The 20,105-nt window shown below is 44.8% G+C and overlaps 1 protein-coding gene across 1 annotated transcript in view; it reads right to left on the bottom strand.

The window, feature by feature from the left end:
- The window catches only part of LOC139538905 (potassium/sodium hyperpolarization-activated cyclic nucleotide-gated channel 1), a 145,760-nt gene extending 130,125 nt beyond the window's left edge, over positions 1 to 15,635 (bottom strand). Inside the window, exon 1 of the mRNA XM_071341472.1 lies at positions 15,120 to 15,635. Within this exon, the coding sequence (XP_071197573.1) occupies positions 15,120 to 15,484 (365 nt within the window). The 5' untranslated portion in view covers positions 15,485 to 15,635. The remainder of the gene's footprint in view (positions 1 to 15,119) is intronic.
- Between the last annotated feature and the right edge of the window lie 4,470 nt (positions 15,636 to 20,105).

The raw sequence follows: 20,105 nt of genomic DNA, 5'->3' as shown, positions 1-20,105 counted from the left end.
CAGGACACCTACACCACCCGATGTCACAGGAAGGCCATAAAGATCATCAAGGACAACAACCACCCAAGCCACTACCTGTTCACCCCGCTATCATCCAGAAGGCGAGGTCAGTACAGGTGCATCCAAGCAGGGACCGAGAGACTGAAAAACAGCTTCTATCTCAAGGCCATCAGACTGTTAAACAGCCACCACTAACATTTAGCGGCCGCTGCCAACAAACTGACTCAGCTCCAGCCACCTTAAAAATGGGAATTGATGGAAATTATGTAAAAATGTACCACCAGCCACTTTAAACAATGCCACCTAATATAATGTTTACATACCCTACATTACACATCTCTTATGTATATGTATATACTGTACTCTATATCATCTACTGCATCTTGCCATCTTATGTAATACATGGACCACTAGCCACTTTAAACTATGCCACTTTATGTTTACATACCCTACAGTACTCATCTCATAGGTATATACCGTACTCTATACCATCTACTGCACCTTGCCTATGCCGTCTGTACCATCACTCATTCATATATCTTTATGTACATATTCTTTATCCCTTTACACTTGCGTGTATAAGGTAGTAGTTGCGGAATTGTTAGGTTAGATTACTGTTGTTATTACTGCATTGTCGGAACTAGAAGCACAAGCATTTCGCTACACTCGCATTAACATCTGCTAACCATGTGTATGTGACTAATAAATTTGATTTTGATTTGCTAATTGGGAGGCACCAGAGGGCATGAATTTGGTCAAAAGTAAGACACTGGCTGTGTCTGAAAAGGCACCCTGTTCACTATATAGCACACTGCTTTTGGACAGGGCCCATAGTGCTTTGCTCAAAGGTAGTGCACTATATAGCACACTGGTTTTGAACAGGGCCCATAGTGCTTTGCTCAAAGGTAGTGCACTATATAGCACACTGGTTTTGAACAGGGCCCATAGTGCTTTGCTCAAAGGTCGTGCACTATATAGCACACTGGTTTTGAACAGGGCCCATAGTGCTTTGCTCAAAGGTCGTGCACTATATAGGAAATAGGTGGGGTGCCATTTTGGACTGATCCATGGACTTGGGGAAATGTGAAACACTCTTTTGTTTACATCTTCCTTCGTTAGGCTACGTTAGGACACCTGTCTGATGTGGGTAAAAATAGAAGCTAGACCCAGCCACATAAATAATAAATAACGCGCCAAACAGTTACACACCTCTAAAAATAGAAGGTTTGCTTTAGTGTTGTTGTTGGAATCTGAAGATGTCCGGGTTTGATAACACAATTCTGCTGTGACATATTAGAATTTAACATTTTATTTTTTATCAAAATATTGTGATGACAGCCTATTTCAAATGACCTTCACTCAAGGTACAACAGTGCTGTTGGTGAGGCTGTTGAGACTTACAGTAGTCAAGGATGATATTACTTGCTACAAAGTAATAATCTCCTTCATTCGATCAATGCAACAAAAGATATTCGATTATCTTTTGTTAAAAAAACGTAAATTAGAGTGAGAGTAGTGGTATTTTCATCAGGGTCAAATTATACAAGAAGAATAATACAGCAATGTCATGTTATCTGGACATGGTGTTATCTGGACATGGTTCTATCTGGACATGGTGCTATCTGGACATGGTGCTATCTGGACATGGTGCTATCTGGACATGGTGCTATCTGGACATGGTGCTGTCTGGACATGGTTCTATCTAGACATGGTGCTATCTGGAAATGGTCATGTTATCTGGACATGGTGCTATCTGGACATGGTTCTATCTGGACATGATGCTATCTGGACATGGTGCTATCTGGACATGGTCATGCTATCTGGACATGGTGCTATCTGGACATGGTCATGCTATCTGGACATGGTCATGCTATCTGGACATGGTGCTATCTGGACATGGTGCTATCTGGACATGGTGCTATCTGGACATGGTGCTATCTGGACATAATGCTATCTGGACATGGTGCTATCTAGACATGGTGCTATCTGGACATGGTGCTATCTGGACATGGTCATGCTATCTGGACATGGTCATGCTATCTGGACATGGTGCTATCTGGACATGGTGCTATCTGGACATGGTGCTATCTGGACATGGTGCTATCTGGACATGGTCATGCTATCTGGACATGGTCATGCTATCTGGACATGGTGCTATCTGGACATGGTGCTATCTGGACATGGTCATGCTATCTGGACATGGTGCTATCTAGACATGGTCATGCTATCTGGACATGGTCATGCTATCTGGACATGGTGCTCTCTGGACATGGTGCTATCTGGACATGGTGCTATCTGGACAAGGTGCTATCTGGACATGGTGCTATCTGGACATGGTGTTATCTGGACATGGTCATGTTATCTGGACATGGTGCTATCTGGACATGGTGCTATCTGGACATGGAGCTATCTGGACATGGTGCTATCTGGACATGGTGCTATCTGGACATGGTCATGCTATCGGGACATGGTCATGCTATCTGGACATGGTGCTATCTGGACATGGTGCTATCTGGACTTGGTGCTATCTGGACATGGTGCTATCTGGACATGGTCATGCTATCTGGACATGGTGCTATCTGGACATGGTGCTATCTGGACATGGTGCTATTTGGACATGGTGCTATCTGGACATGGTCATGCAATCTGGACATGGTGCTATCTGGACATGGTGCTATCTGGACATGGTGCTATCTGGACATGGTGCTATTTGGACATGGTTCTATCTAGACATGGTGCTATCTGGACATGGTCATGCTATCTGGACATGGTGCTATCTGGACATGGTGTTATCTGGACATGGTGCTATCTGGACTTGGTGCTATCTGGACATGGTGCTATCTGGACATGGTCATGTTTTCTGTACATGGTGCTATCTGGACATGGTCATGTTATCTGGACATGGTGCTATCTGGACATGGTGCTATCTGGACATGATGCTATCTTGACATGGTGCAATCTAGACATAGTCATGTTATCTGGATATGGTCATGCTATCTGGACATGGTGCTATCTGGACTTGGTGCTATCTGGACATGGTCATGTTATCTGGACATGGTGCTATCTGGACATGGTGCTATCTGGACATGATGCTATCTTGACATGGTGCAATCTAGACATAGTCATGTTATCTGGATATGGTCATGCTATCTGGACATGGTGCTATCTGGACATGGTGCTATCTGGCCATGGTGCGATCTGGACATGGTGCTATCTGGACATGGTCATGCTATCTGGACATGGTGCTTTCTGGACATGGTCATGTTATCTGGACATGGTCATGCTATCTGGACATGGTGCTATCTGGACTTGGTGCTATCTGGACATGGTCATGTTATCTGGACATGGTGCTATCTGGACATGGTGCTATCTGGACATGGTGCTATCTGGACATGGTGCTATCTGGACATGGTGCTATCTGGACATGGTCATGCTATCTGGACATGGTGCTTTCTGGACATGGTCATGCTATCTGGACATGGTGCTATCTGGACATGGTGCTATTGTAACAGTATAACTTTAGTACGTCCCCTCGCCCCGAAACGGGCGCGAACCAGGGACCCTCTGCACACATCAACAACTGACACCCACGAAGTGTCGTTACCCATCGCTCCACAAAAGCCGCGGCCCTTGCAGAGCAAGGGGCAACACTACTAATACGTTTCAGAGCAAGTGACGTAACTGATTGAAACGCTACTAGCGCGTACCCGCTAACTAGCTAGCCATTTCACATCCGTTACACTCACCCCCCTTTCAACCTAACAGTATAACTTTACGTCGTCCCCTCGCCCCGACACGGGCGCGAACCAGGGACCCTCTGCACACATCAACAACGGTCGCCCACGAAGCATCGTTACCCATCGCTCCACAAAGGCCACGGCCCTTGCAGAGCAAGGGGCAACACTACTAATACGTTTCAGAGCAAGTGACGTAACTGATTGAAACGCTACTAGCGCGTACCCGCTAACTAGCTAGCCATTTCACATCCGTTACACTATCTGGACATGGTGCTATCTTGACATGGTCATGCTATCTGGACATGGTGTTATCTGGACATGGTTCTATCTGGACATGGTGAAATCTGGACATGGTGCTATCTGGACATGGTGCTATCTGGACATGGTCGTGTTATCTGGACATGGTTCTATCTGGACATGGTTCTATCTGGACATGATGCTATCTGGACATGGTGCTATCTGGACATGATGCTATCTGGACATGATGCTATCTGGACATAATGCTATCTGGACATGGTGCTATCTAGACATGGTGCTATCTGGACATGGTGCTATCTGTACATGGTCATGCTATCTGGACATGGTGCTATCTGGACATGGTGCTATCTAGACATGGTGCTATCTGGACATGGTGCTATCTGTACATGGTCATGCTATCTGGACATGGTGCTATCTGGACATGGTGCTATCTGGACATGGTGCTATCTGGACATGGTGCTATCTGGACATGGTCATGCTATCTGGACATGGTGCTATCTGGACATGGTGCTATCTGGACATGGTGCTATCTGGACATGGTGCTATCTGGACATGGTCATGCTATCTGGACATGGTGCTATCTGGACATGGTCATGTTATCTGGACATGGTGTTATCTGGACATGGTGCTATCTGGACATGGTGCTATCTGGACATGGTCATGCTATCTGGACATGGTGTTATCTGGACATGGTGCTATCTGGACATGGTGCTATCTGGACATGGTGCTATCTGGACATGGTCGTGTTATCTGGACATGGTGCTATCTGGACATGGTCATGCTATCTGGACATGGTGCTATCTGGACATGGTGCTATCTGGACATGGTGCTATCTGAACATGGGCATGCTATCTTGACATGGTGTTATCTGGACATGGTCATGTTATCTGGACATGGTGCTATCTGGACATGGTGCTATCGGGACATGGTCATGCTATCTGGACATGGTGCTATCTGGACATGGTGCTATCTGGACATGGTCATGCTATCTGGACATGGTGCTATCTGGACATGGTGCTATCTGGACATGGTGCTATCTGGACATGGTGCTATCTGGACATGGTCATGTTATCTGGACATGGTCATGCTATCTGGACATGGTGCTATCTGGACATGGTGCTATCTGGACATGGTGCTATCTGGACATGGTCATGCTATATGGACATGGTGCTATCTGGACATGGTGCTATCTGGACATGGTCATGTTATCTGGACATGGTGCTATCTGGACATGGTCATGTTATCTGGACATGGTGCTATCTGGACATGGTGCTATCGGGACATGGTGCTATCTGGACATGGTGCTATCTGGACATGGTGCTATCTGGACATGGTGCTATCTGGACATGGTGCTATCTGGACATGGTGCTATCTGGACATGGTGCTATTTGGACATGGTGCTATCTGGACATGGTTCTATCTAGACATGGTGCTATTTGGACATGGTGCTATCTGGACATGGTTCTATCTAGACATGGTGCTATCTGGACATGGTGTTATCTGGACATGGTGCTATCTAGACATGGTGCTATCTGGACATGGTGCTATTTGGACATGGTGCTATCTGGACATGGTGATATCTGGACATGGTGCTATCTGGACATGGTCGTGTTATCTGGACATGGTGCTATCTGGACATGGTCATGCTATCTGGACATGGTGCTATCTGGACATGGTGTTATCTGGACATGGTGCTATCTGGACATGGTCATGTTTTCTGGACATGGTGCTATCTGGACATGGTGCTATCTGGACATGGTGCTATCTGTACATGGTGCTATCTGGACATGGTGCTATCTGGACATGGTCATGTTTTCTGGACATGGTTCTATCTGGACATGGTGTTATCTGGACATGGTGCTATCTAGACATGGTGCTATCTGGACATGGTGCTATCTGGACATGGTGCTATCTGGACATGGTGATATCTGGACATGATGCTATCTTGACATGGTGCTATCTAGACATGGTCATGTTATCTGGACATGGTCATGCTATCTGGACATGGTGCTATCTGGACTTGGTGCTCTCTGGACATGGTGCTATCTGGACATGGTCATGTTATCTGGACATGGTGCTATCTGGACATGGTGCTATCTGGACATGGTGCTATCTGGACATGGTGCTATCTGGACATGGTGCTATCTGGACATGGTCATGTTATCTGGACATGGTCATGCTATCTGGACATGGTGCTATCTGGACATGGTGCTATCTGGACATGGTGCTATCTGGACATGGTCATGCTATATGGATATGGTGCTATCTGGACATGGTGCTATCTGGACATGGTCATGTTATCTGGACATGGTGCTATCTGGACATGGTGCTATCTGGACATGGTCATGTTATCTGGACATGGTGCTATCTGGACATGGTGCTATCGGGACATGGTGCTATCTGGACATGGTGCTATCTGGACATGGTGCTATCTGGACATGGTGCTATCTGGACATGGTGCTATCTGGACATGGTGCTATCTGGACATGGTGCTATTTGGACATGGTGCTATCTGGACATGGTTCTATCTAGACATGGTGCTATTTGGACATGGTGCTATCTGGACATGGTTCTATCTAGACATGGTGCTATCTGGATATGGTGTTATCTGGACATGGTGCTATCTAGACATGGTGCTATCTGGACATGGTGCTATTTGGACATGGTGCTATCTGGACATGGTGCTATCTGGACATGGTGCTATCTGGACATGGTCATGCTATCTGGACATGGTGCTATCTGGACATGGTGTTATCTGGACATGGTGCTATCTGGACATGGTCATGTTTTCTGGACATGGTGCTATCTGGACATGGTGCTATCTGGACATGGTGCTATCTGTACATGGTGCTATCTGGACATGGTGCTATCTGGACATGGTCATGTTTTCTGGACATGGTTCTATCTGGACATGGTGTTATCTGGACATGGTGCTATCTAGACATGGTGCTATCTGGACATGGTGCTATCTGGACATGGTGCTATCTGGACATGATGCTATCTTGACATGGTGCTATCTAGACATGGTCATGTTATCTGGACATGGTCATGCTATCTGGACATGGTGCTATCTGGACTTGGTGCTCTCTGGACATGGTGCTATCTGGACATGGTCATGTTATCTGGACATGGTGCTATCTGGACATGGTGCTATCTGGACATGGTGCTATCTGGACATGGTGCTATCTGGACATGGTCATGTTATCTGGACATGGTCATGCTATCTGGACATGGTGCTATCTGGACATGGTGCTATCTGGACATGGTGCTATCTGGACATGGTGCTATCTGGACATGGTGCTATCTGGACATGGTCATGCTATCTGGACATGGTGCTATCTGGACATGGTGCTATTTGGACATGGTGCTATCTGGACATGGTGCTATCTGGACATGGTGCTATCTGGACATGGTGCTATCTGGACATGGTGCTTTCGGGACATGGTCATGCTATCGGGACATGGTGCTATCTGGACATGGTGCTATCTGTACATGGTGCTATCTGGACATGGTGCTATGTGGACATGGTGCTATCTGGACATGGTCATGTTATCTGGACATGGTGTTATCTGGACATGGTCATGTTTTCTGGACATGGTTCTATCTGGACATGGTGTTATCTGGACATGGTCATGCTATCTGGACATGGTGCTATCTGGACTTGGTGCTATCTGGACATGGTGCTATCTGGACATGGTGCTATCTGGACATGGTGCTATCTGGACATGGTGCTATCTGGACATGATGCTATCTTGACATGGTGCTATCTAGACATGGTCATGTTATCTGGACATGGTCATGCTATCTGGACATGGTGCTATCTGGACTTGGTGCTATCTGGACATGGTCATGTTATCTGGACATGGTGCTATCTGGACATGGTGCTATCTGGACATGATGCTATCTGGACATGGTGCTATCTGGACATGGTCATGCTATCTGGACATGGTGCTATCTGGACATGGTGCTATCTGGACATGGTCATGCTATCTGGACATGGTGCTATCTGGACATGGTGCTATCTGGACATGGTCAAGCTATCTGGACATGGTTCTATCTGGACATGGTGTTATCTGGACATGGTCATGCTATCTGGACATGGTGCTATCTGGACTTGGTGCTATCTGGACATGGTGCTATCTGGACATGGTGCTATCTGGACATGGTGCTATCTGGACATGGTGCTATCTGGACATGATGCTATCTTGACATGGTGCTATCTAGACATGGTCATGTTATCTGGACATGGTCATGCTATCTGGACATGGTGCTATCTGGACTTGGTGCTATCTGGACATGGTCATGTTATCTGGACATGGTGCTATCTGGACATGGTGCTATCTGGACATGATGCTATCTGGACATGGTGCTATCTGGACATGGTCATGCTATCTGGACATGGTGCTATCTGGACATGGTGCTATCTGGACATGGTCATGCTATCTGGACATGGTGCTATCTGGACATGGTGCTATCTGGACATGGTCAAGCTATCTGGACATGGTGCTATCTGGACATGGTGCTATCTGGACATGGTCATGCTATCTGGACATGGTGCTATCTGGACATGGTGCTATCTGGACTTGGTCATGTTATCTGGACATGGTGCTATCTGGACATGGTGCTATCTGGACATGGTGTTATCTGGACATGGTCATGTTATCTGGACATGGTGCTATCTGGACATGGTCAAGCTATCTGGACATGGTGCTATCTGGACATGGTCAAGCTATCTGGACATGGTGCTATCTGGACATGGTCAAGCTATCTGGACATGGTGCTATCTGGACATGGTCAAGCTATCTGGACATGGTGCTATCTGGACATGGTCAAGCTATCTGGACATGGTGCTATCTGGACATGGTGCTATCTGGACATGGTGCTATCTGGACATGGTGCTATCTGGACATGGTGCTATCTGGACATGGTGCTATCTGGACATGGTGCTATCTGGACATGGTGCTATCTGGACATGGTGCTATCTGGACATGGTGTTATCTGGACATGGTGCTATCTGGACATGGTGCTATCTGGACATGGTGTTATCTGGACATGGTGCTATCTGGACATGGTGCTATCTGGACATGGTCAAGCTAAACGAAAGAAAGAAGACAGAAGCGTATTCTCCAACAGAACTAACGTTAGTCTACAACAGGCCAAGCATGAGACCCTTTCTGAAATCTATAAATAATTAATATTACTAACCAGCCATTAATCTTTAAGCAGCCTCAGTATTAAGAATGTGTTGGAGATTAAGTTACAGATGCATTTTGAAGCTATACAAAGCAGTCGTGAACGGTGTTGTCTGTCATTCATGGGTGGACTGTTGTTGCTTTCATTTTCATTATAAAGTCACATTGTTGTTGTGGTCATGAAACATATTTGGAAACCATTGATAGACTGTTGTTGGGGCCTTTTTTCATTATAAAGTCACAAAATAAACTGGGTTTTATGTCTCCAAAAACGGTACAACTGAAAGCCTGCAACAACAAAAACAAGGCACTCCTTTTGTGTTGTGAACCATAAAAACATATTGGAAACCCAACTACAGTAGGACAGGTGACAGGTGACAGGTAACCTAGTGGTTAGAGCGTTGGGCCGAATAACCAAAAGGTTGAATCCCCGAGCCGACAAGGTGAAAAAAATCTGTCGATGTGCCCTTGAGCAAGGCGCTTAACCCTAATTGCTCCTGTAAGTCGCTCTGGATAAGAGTGTCAGCTAAATGACTAACATGTACTAGAGAGGGGCTCCATCCGATTACATGTCTAAATGATGCAGCAGCCAGACAGTACATCAGTCTAATTCTGGGAACACAGCAGAGAAATTGAATAACAACAAAGATAAAGTCCCTGAAATGATCTGATGAAAAAAAAAGAAGGGGTTTATTTTTCAAGCGGATACAGACAGGAGGATTTGAGCCAAACAAAAAGAGCACCCTTGCCATCCTGCCATCCAGGACCTATATAATAGGCGGCGTCAGAGGAAAGACCAAAAAATTGTCAGAGACTCCAGTCACCCAAGTCATAGACTGTTTTCTCTGCTACCGCACGGCAAGCGGTACCGGAGCGCCAAGTCTAGGACCAAAAGGCTCCTTAACAGCTTCTACCCCCAAGCCATAAGACTGCTGAACAATTAATAAAATGGCCATCGGACTATTTACATTGACCCCCCCCCCCATTTGTCTTGTCCACTGCTGGTACTCACTGTTTATTATCTATGCATAGTCACTTCACCCCTACCTACATGTACAAATGACCTCTAACCTGTTCCCCAGCACACTGACTCTGTACCAGTACCCACTGTATATAGCCTCGTTATTGTTATTTTATTGTGTTACTTTTTATACTTTTTTACTTTAGTCTACTTGGTAAATATTTTATTCTTCTTGAACTGCACTGTTGGTTAAGGGCTTGCAAGTAAGCATTTCACTGTAAGGTCTACACTTGTTGTATTCGGCGCATGTGACTAATAAAGTTGGATTTGATTTAATTTGATATCCAACACATCCGGTGTACATGACAATAAAACATATTTTGCTTTTGTTTTAAAAGAATAGCAGCTTAGCCAGGTATAGAATAGATGTGTAGCCAGGTATAGGATAGACTTTTAGCCAGGTATAGAATAGAAGTGTAGCCAGGTATAGGATAGCAGTGTAGCCAGGTATAGAATAGAAGTGTAGCCAGGTATAGAATAGAAGTGTAGCCAGGTGTAGAATAGAAGTGTAGCCAGGTATAGAATAGCAGTGTAGCCAGGTGTAGAATAGCAGTGTAGCCAGGTATAGAATAGAAGTGTAGCCAGGTGTAGAATAGAAGTGTAGCCAGGTATAGAATAGCAGTGTAGCCAGGTATAGAATAGAAGTGTAGCCAGGTGTAGAATAGATGTGTAGCCAGGTATAGGATAGCAGTGTAGCCAGGTATAGAATAGATGTGTAGCCAGGTGTAGAATAGAAGTGTAGCCAGGTATAGAATAGCAGTGTAGCCAGGTATAGGATAGAAGTGTAGCCAGGTATAGGATAGCAGTGTAGCCAGGTGTAGGATAGAAGTGTAGCCAGGTATAGAATAGATGTGTAGCCAGGTATAGAATAGCAGTGTAGCCAGGTATAGGATAGAAGTGTAGCCAGGTGTAGAATAGAAATGTAGCCAGGTATAGAATAGAAGTGTAGCCAGGTGTAGAATAGAAGTGTAGCCAGGTATAGGATAGAAGTGTAGCCAGGTGTAGAATAGCAGTGTAGCCAGGTATAGAATAGAAGTGTAGCCAGGTGTAGAATATAAGTGTAGCCAGGTGTAGAATAGCAGTGTAGCCAGGTATAGAATAGAAGTGTAGCCAGGTGTAGAATAGCAGTGTAGCCAGGTGTAGAATAGATGTGTAGCCAGGTATAGAATAGAAGTGTAGCCAGGTGTAGAATAGATGTGTAGCCAGGTATAGAATAGAAGTGTAGCCAGGTGTAGAATAGAAGTGTAGCCAGGTATAGAATAGAAGTGTAGCCAGGTGTAGAATAGAAGTGTAGCCAGGTGTAGAATAGCAGTGTAGCCAGGTATAGAATAGAAGTGTAGCCAGGTGTAGAATAGAAGTGTAGCCAGGTGTAGAATAGCAGTGTAGCCAGGTATAGAATAGAAGTGTAGCCAGGTGTAGAATAGATGTGTAGCCAGGTGTAGAATAGAAGTGTAGCCAGGTGTAGAATAGCAGTGTAGCCAGGTATAGAATATCCATACAATTCTGATTTGGAGCCAAGACTACAGAGTAGACTTACAGCATTGGTGTAGAATAGCCACTCAATTATATAAACCAGGGCCAAGAAGGAAGAGCTCTGCTCTGGCATTGTTTATGGCCTTCTCTCTTTACATTGACAAGATAACACATCACTGTGATGTAGAGCCCAGTGGAAGGTGTCATGAATGAGGCAAGGCTATAGAGCAAACTGCTGAACCCCTGTCATGTGACAAGGGAGGTGACCATTTGAGGACGTTGTAAAAGGGAGTCAAGGTTTCCATTCAATCATCTTGGTATAAAACAAAGCATTTGCATTCTCTTTAGTCGAGTGCGAGCAAAGATTCCAATAAATTGTAGCCAATAAATTGTAGCTAGTAAAAAAAAGTGCACTCACGTTATAACTTTACAGGCTTGAATCTTTCAAATGATCTCTATTAATGAGACAGTTATCTAATTCTTATTCGTTAATAAGCAGTCATGTATATCACCTGATTGGTGCAAATTATGCCCGGTGTGTCTGCTATTCCAGAACAGGTTGATCATGTTACATAATTGTTGTGGGGCCTGCTGTAGCCTGCTGTAAGCTCATTGACTGATATGTAGTATTTCTAATCCTGGCTAACCTTCTTTCTACAATCTAATGACACACTGTTCTGGAGTATGACCGACCACTGTGACCCCGCCCTATTTGCAACGCAAGGAATGTGTTTATCCTACCGTTCAAACGACAATAACATGTGAGTTTTTATTTTGGTGACAGACAATATTTATATGAGAAGATAAGGGGTATCTTAAAGCTAAAGATACAAAATATCTCATAATCAGGGTTGAAAGTAGCCTAAGCTGGTTTGAAACCGGTATGGAGTATACCAGCAAAATAAATAGTTGGGATACGCCATACCGGTTAAACATGCGCCTATCACAATAATTAAAACATAGATTCCAATAAATGTGTAGGCTATTACACTATTTATCATTACCGCATGTCTGTCACATGAAAAATATGTGAATAGACTTGAAAACTTGTGGAATGTTAATTTTGTCTCGGGAACAGAATTGGAGAAATATGAATAATTTCTTTCAGCATCTTGAGAGAATGCGGATACGCGCTTAGGGACCATATTATTATATCGTTTCTTTCAGCAACATAAAAACGGGCTATATTTAGTTTTCAACTACATAAACTATTCATCCAAGACGAACTGAAATATTACCAGAAACATGTTGGATCATTTTCACAAGTTTTCGTTTCCTTAAAACGGGTCAAACTGATGTCATTTGGAAATGTTGCACGGAAAACCTCCCTGCTCCGTGAGAGAAGCAGACATGAATCTATCAATTTATATATGACATTATTCTGGTGAGCAAGGCGTAATTTTGTATTCTAGACAAACATCAAGTAATGACAGAAGAGAAGCTGCATGTATCTAATTATAGACAACTTGACTAACAAATACCCTACCAAATGTCGGTAATTATAAGCAGAAAAATATCTAGGCCAAATTAGGCTTAAAAACTATTTGACAAGTCTGTAATATTAGATCCATAGAGATCTGACTAAATTAATAGGGATTATATATGTAATTATATGATTAGGCCCATAAAATAAATATATTTTTAAAATGCTCGTACCGGGAAGAAATTTCATCTCCTTCACCCCTGCTCATAAACAGCATAATTTGTGTAGTAGTAAGATAGCAGAAGCTATTTCCAGTCTCATGTCAGCACCATGGACAGCGACGAGTTAGATTTGACCGAGTCACCATAAAGTTCCAACACACTACTAGATTATTAGATTAGTATTAGGTTATTATTAATACTGTAGATTATTTGAGAAGGCGATGGGCTATGTCAGGTCCACACAGTGCAGAGTTGCATTTCATCACCATGGACAGCGACGAGTTAAACTCAGCCGATTCAACGTGAAGTCCCAGCTCGCTACTGACGGGAACAAAGGGGAGTCACCTCACCATCCATCCAACTCTAGCAGGGGACACGGATGGAAGGGAAGGCACAACCAACTATGCCGTGTTTGATTTGTGAATTTAAAACGTAGCCTATTGGATATGGGAACACTCGGATCTGACATTATAGCAGTGCATTTACATACACGTCAATGTTCAGGAAGTGTAGATATATATATATATATCTTGAAATGACACTGCAATGTTTAAACAACACACAATACAAAGCTGGGCTGTTACTGAACAAACGAGGCAGATTATGAAAGCTTCCATTTGGCCACTGGGTATCATTTTACCTTGTCAGGCGATGTGAAGATTCATTCATTCTCTCAAACAACATTGTACTGACTTACATTTACCAAAATAAGGATGATATTTTTTATTTGCAGCATTCAATCAGGCTCATTCTGTTATTCATGTCAATGCGCAGTATTAGGTCGGTTCTATGCAGTCCAAAAAAATGTCTGTGAGACAGTCAGTCAGTGTACGCGTGATGATCCATGCACAGCAATAGTTGCAAAGAAATAATACAAATATTTATGACGTAATGTCTACACAAGCCCATTAACCACTTATCTCAAACTTTATCCAATTTAAGTCGTTAAACAAATAAACCAATCAGCTTTATCATACGAGGGATCGTTGTAATGGGTTTATAGCTCCCTATAAACAAATAGGCAAATTCCATCATGTTTATTTCTGCGCAGTTCTCCTTGGATTTATGTTTGATGGACGTGTATCCCACGTCAGAGCATTTTGCATTCTATTTTCTGTACATTCTTCAGGGTTTTACAGACGGGCTCCGTTTAACTGTTCAAATGCCGGGTGTTTGAATTCATGCCTTCCCTTGTTATTCACTTGTTCATTTTGATGCGGATAACCAATGTTTAATTATCTCTCTCTCTCTCTCTCTATTCTCTGTGGTCGTTTCTCGATACAATTTTACCGCATATGTATTTTTCTATCCAGAGGCCATCCTCAATGATCCTCTTCGTTTCATCATTGCAGGCAGAGCTACAACGATATGTTTTCATCCTTGATGTTCCTACATTACTGTCATGTTAAACACAGGTAACGTCGCTTAGACTATTATAGAACCGCATATGCCACAAGCAAGACTGCCTTATTGGTGTATTGTTGTGTGAACAATCAGCATTTGTGTATTTAACTCGTGACATTCACCATCCTTTTTCCAAGGACATTTCGTGGATTCATTTATTTCTGTCTTCCACATTAGAATAATGCAAACATTGCAATGGAAAATATGAATATGATCACAATTCGATAGGTAAAACAATCAATGCCTCTATAATTGCCTCAATACAGAAACAAGATTAGCCTCTGCTTTGGGCGATGCGTAACGCACACTGATGACAGAGTGGATGTGGTGTCTGGCTCTGTGGGTGACGGCATGGGTAAAAAGCTGAGAAGATGACTTTCCACTCCTTACCTAAAATCGCTATAGGGATGAATGATCCAGTATCCAGCCGTCTGCACCCTTTCTTGCTCTTTCTCAACGGCTTTCTGACTGCCGAACATTCGCAGGGAGAACTTATTGACGCCGGGCTGCATCATCGCTCCAAATTGCCGCTGCATAAAGCCATGTCGGTTACCGGACCCGTCTATATCGTCGAACCCGACCAAGGCTTCCTCCGGTTCCCCCTTGAAGCCCACCGAGTTTCCATGGTCCCCTCCTTTCATGTTCTGGCTCCCCATATTATTCTTCTGTATCGAGTCTTGCCTTTGAAATACATTATTCCCATCTGCTTTCTCCCCTTCTTTGTTGCTGGAGAACGAATTTGATTTATCTTCCATGATTTTCACTAAAACGTACTGTCTCCAGGCTCGGAGCACACAGGCTACGCGCAAAACTCAAGAGGACCCGCTGTAAAGCGCTCCCGTGTTTCATTTGATGTCCTTCAACTGCTCGGCTCCGCTGCCTCCTTTGCAAATGCTGCAAACTGAGACCGACTTCTAGTGAACCTGACAGATCAGGTTTCCTGTGTTACCGCCATCTACCGACCGGACTGTATTTATTGGTTCAAGCCCCTATCACGCTCGCGCAGCACTGCGGTTTAAGAGGCACATTGCTGGCTGCGGCTCGTGCACTTCATTTCCATAATGTGATTGATGATAGAGCTCCCCTTCCTCATCAGTTTAGTGAATAATATGACCCTTCAGCAGACGATGATATGAAGAAAAAATGAACCCCTCACTTAAATGACATATAATATATGAATATTTAATACTAGTTTTATTAACTCAATGCAGAATGCCTTGACAATCATTGTCTCAAAATGCATTTTGCTTTTCCCCAGACTGACATCTATATGTAAGCATTTACCCTGGTATTATTACCCTGTGATTTATGCATTCAAATCAAATGCCTTCATTATATTCACAGCACATCAGAGAGCAAGCATGCTGTGATCATACACCACTCTGTGATGCTACATCTGTCATCATACATCACATAAAGCCTGTTGTATAGGCTTGTTCTTCAGCAGAGATGAGCTGTGGGAGAATGGCATGGCACTGTAGCCTACTGTCTGTCTGTTCAGCTATAGTCACCATATGTGTTAATCACACCTTCAACAGTGGCGCAGTATGCTATCAGATGGACTCAGCTGGATATAAGCTATTCTCTGCTTTTTGCATTACGTAGTAGACTAAAGGGTCAAATCAATTCAAATATTATTGGTCACATACACATGGTTAGCAGATGTTATTGGTCCCATACACATGGTTAGCAGATGTTATTGGTCACATACACATGGTTAGCAGATGTTATTGGTCACATACACATGGTTAGCAGATGTTATTGGTCACATACACATGGTTAGCAGATGTTATTGGTCACATACACACGGTTAGCAGATGTTATTGTGAGTGTAGCAAAATGCTTGTGCTTCTAGTTCCCGACAGTGCAGTAATATCTAACAATTCCACAACAAATACCTAACACACATAAATGTAAGTAAAGGAATGGAATAAGAATAAGAATATATAAATATAAAGATATGGATGAGCAGCGTTAGAGCGTCCGTGTGTGTCGTCTCAGAGTAGGAGTGCGGATTTAGGACAAGTCCTACCTTTTAGATCACAGTGCATAAGATGACATGGGCGGGGGGACGGGACGGGGGGACGGGGCGGGGGGAGGGAGGGGGGACGGGGCGGGGGGACGGGACAGGGGGACGGGACGGGGGGAGGGGACGGGGCGGGGGGCGGGGGACGGGGCGGGGGACGGGACAGGGGGACGGGGCGGGGGGAGGGGACGGGGGGACGGGGCGGGGGACACCTGATCTTTGCTCTGTGCTCCTCTGAGATGTGTGATACCTACGACCTCAAGTCTAACTGTCTCCTCATATGTTCCCGTTTGAATCGAAACAAAAAGAACGATTATGGTTGTTGTTTACCGTGTCCAATACCAAGAAAGTGTGCGTCAATAATGAGTTGATAATAATTCAAATAAACAAATGATTGGATACCACCTCAGTCATAATAATGCTGCTTCACATGCAGTGAGTCAGAGGTAAAGTCCACCTTGTCAGTGACAGTGACACCCACACTCTGACTGCGTCATTACCTTGTCAGTGACACCCACACTCTGACTGCGTCATTACCTTGTCAGTGACACCCACACTCTGACTGCGTCAGTACCTTGTCAGTGACACCCACACTCTGACTGCGCTGTTGTGCCTTGTTCACCACACTATCTGTGTGGGTGGACCATTTCAGTTTGTCTGTGATGTGTACGCAGAGGAACTTAAAACTTTCCACCTTCTCCACTGCTGTCCACCTTCGATGTGGATAGGGGGGTGCTCCCTCTGTTGTTTCCTGAAGTCCACGATCCTCTCCTTTGTTTTGTTGACGTTGAGTGAGACGTTGTTTTCCTGACACCACACTCCGAGTGCCCTCACCACCTCCCTGTAGGCTGTCTCTTCATTGTTGGTAATCAAGCCCACTACTGTTGTGTCGTCTGCAAGCTTGATGATTGAGTTGGAGGCGTGCATGGCCACACAGTCGTGGGTGAACAGGGAGTACAGGAGGGGGCTGAGCACGCACCCTTGTGGGGCCCCAGTGTTGAGGGTCAGCGAAGTGGGGATGTTGTTTCCTACCTTCACCACCTGGGGGCAGCCTGTCAGAAAGTCCAGGACCCAGTTGCACAGGGCGGGGTTGAGACCCAGGGCCTCCAGTTTGATGATGAGCTTGGAGGGTACTATGGTGTTGAATGCTGAGCTGTAGTCATTGAACAGCGTTCTTACATAGGTATTCCTCTTTTCCAGATGGGATAGGGCAGTGTGCAGTGTGATGGCGATTGCATCGTCTGTGGACCTGTTGGGGCGGTATGCAAACTGAAGCGGGTCTAGGGTGGCCGGTAAGGTGGAGGTGATATGATCCTTGACTAGTCTTTCAAAGCACTACATGATGACAGAAGTGAGTGCTACGGTGCGGTAGACATTTAATTCAGTTTTCTTTGCATTCTTGGGTACAGGAACAATGGTGGCCATCTTGAAGCATGTGGAGTCAGCAGACTTGGATAGGGAGCAATTGAATATGTCTGTAAACACACCAGCCAGCTGATCTGCGCACGCTCGGCTAGGGACGTCGTCTGGGCCAGCAGCCCTGCGAGGGTTAACACGTTTAAATGTTTTACTCATGTCGGCCACGAAGAAGGAGAGGGGGGGGGGGATTCGTAGTCCTTGTAAGTGGGCCACGACAGTGTCTCTGTATTAACCTCAAAGCGTCCAATGAAGATGTTTAGTTTGTCTGGAAGCATGACGTCGGTGTCCATAACGTGGCTGGTTTTCTTTTTGTAGTCCGTGATTTCCTGTAGACCCTGCCACATACGTCTCGTATCTGAGCTGTTGAATTGCGAATCCACTTTGTCCCTGTACCGGCATTTCGCTTGTTTGATTGCCTTGCGGAGGGAATAACTACACTGTTTATATTCAGCCATATTCCCAGACCTCTTTCCATGGTTCAATGCGGTGGTTTGGTCTTTCAGTTTTGCGCGAATGCCGCCATCCATCCACGGTTTCTGGTTAGGGTAGGTTTTAATAGTCACAGTGGGTACAACATCTCCAATGCACTTCTTTATAAACTCCCTCAGAGTCAGCGTATAGGTCGATGTTGTTCTCTGAGACTGACCGGAACATATTCCAGTCCGCGTGATCAAAACAATCTTGAAGTGTGGATTCCGATTGGTCAGACCAGCGTTGAATGGTTCTCGTCACTGATACATCCTGTTTGAGTTTCTGCCTATAAGCCTGTGGGAGCAAGATGGCGTCGTGGTCAGATTTGCCGAAGGGATGGCGGGGGAGGGCTTTGTATGCATCGCGGAAGTTAGAGTAGCAGTGATCGAGTGTATTACACCTGCTCGTAGTGCAATCAATATGCTGATAGAAATTAGGTGGCCTTGTCCTCAAATTTGCTTTGTTAAAATCCCCAGCTACAATAAATGCAACCTCAGGATATATGGTTTCCAGTTTATATAGAGTCCAGTGAAGTTCCTTGAGGGCCGTCTTGGTGTCTGCTTGAGGGGGAATGTACACCGCAGTGACGGTAACTGACGAGAATATGGCCGGCATTTGATTGTAAGGAATTCTAGGTCAGGTGAGCAGAAGGACTTGAGTTCTTGTATGTTGTTATGATTACACCATGAGTCGGTAATCATGAAGCATACACCCCTGCCCTTCCTCTTCCCAGTGAGGAGTGAATCTATGTTGGCATGGAGGAGCCCGGTGGCTGAACTGATTCTGACAACATATCCTGAGAGAGCCATGTTTCACGAAACAGAGGATGTTACAATCTCTGACGACTCTCTGGAAGGCAACCCTTGCTCGAATTTCATCTACCTTGTTGTCAAGAGACTGGACATTTTGCGAGTAGTATACTAGGGAGCAGTGGGCAATGCCCCTTCTGCGGCGCTGTTGTTTTGGACTGGCTTCTAGGATTAGGTCCATTGTCCTGGGTGGTGGTCCAAACAGAGGATCCGCTTCGGGAAAGTCGTATTCCTGGTCGTAATGTTGGTAGGTTGACATCGCTCTTATATCCAATAGTTCTTCCCGGCTGTATGTAATGAGACTTAAGATTTCCTGGGGTAACAATATAAGAAAAAAATACATTAAAAAACGAAATATTGCATAGTTTCCTAAGGACTCGAAGCGAGGCGACCATCTCTGTCTGCGCCATCTTGTCAGTGACAACCACAATCTGACTGCGTCATTACGTTGTCAGTGACACCCACACTCTGACTGTGTCATTAATGACACCCTTTTCCCTATATAGTGTACTACTTTAGACCAGAGCCCTATGGAACCCTATTCCCTATATAGTGCACTACTTTTGACCAGAGCCCTATGGATCCAGTTAGAAAACAATGCACAACATAAGAACTGGGTTTCATTTGGGATGCAGACAGTGGCACCCATCT

This window comes from Salvelinus alpinus, chromosome 1, assembly GCF_045679555.1.
Source record: "Salvelinus alpinus chromosome 1, SLU_Salpinus.1, whole genome shotgun sequence".
Classification (NCBI taxonomy): domain Eukaryota; kingdom Metazoa; phylum Chordata; class Actinopteri; order Salmoniformes; family Salmonidae; genus Salvelinus; species Salvelinus alpinus.
Note: the sequence above shows the minus strand (reverse complement) of the source record. Positions and strands in the feature narration are given on the sequence as shown.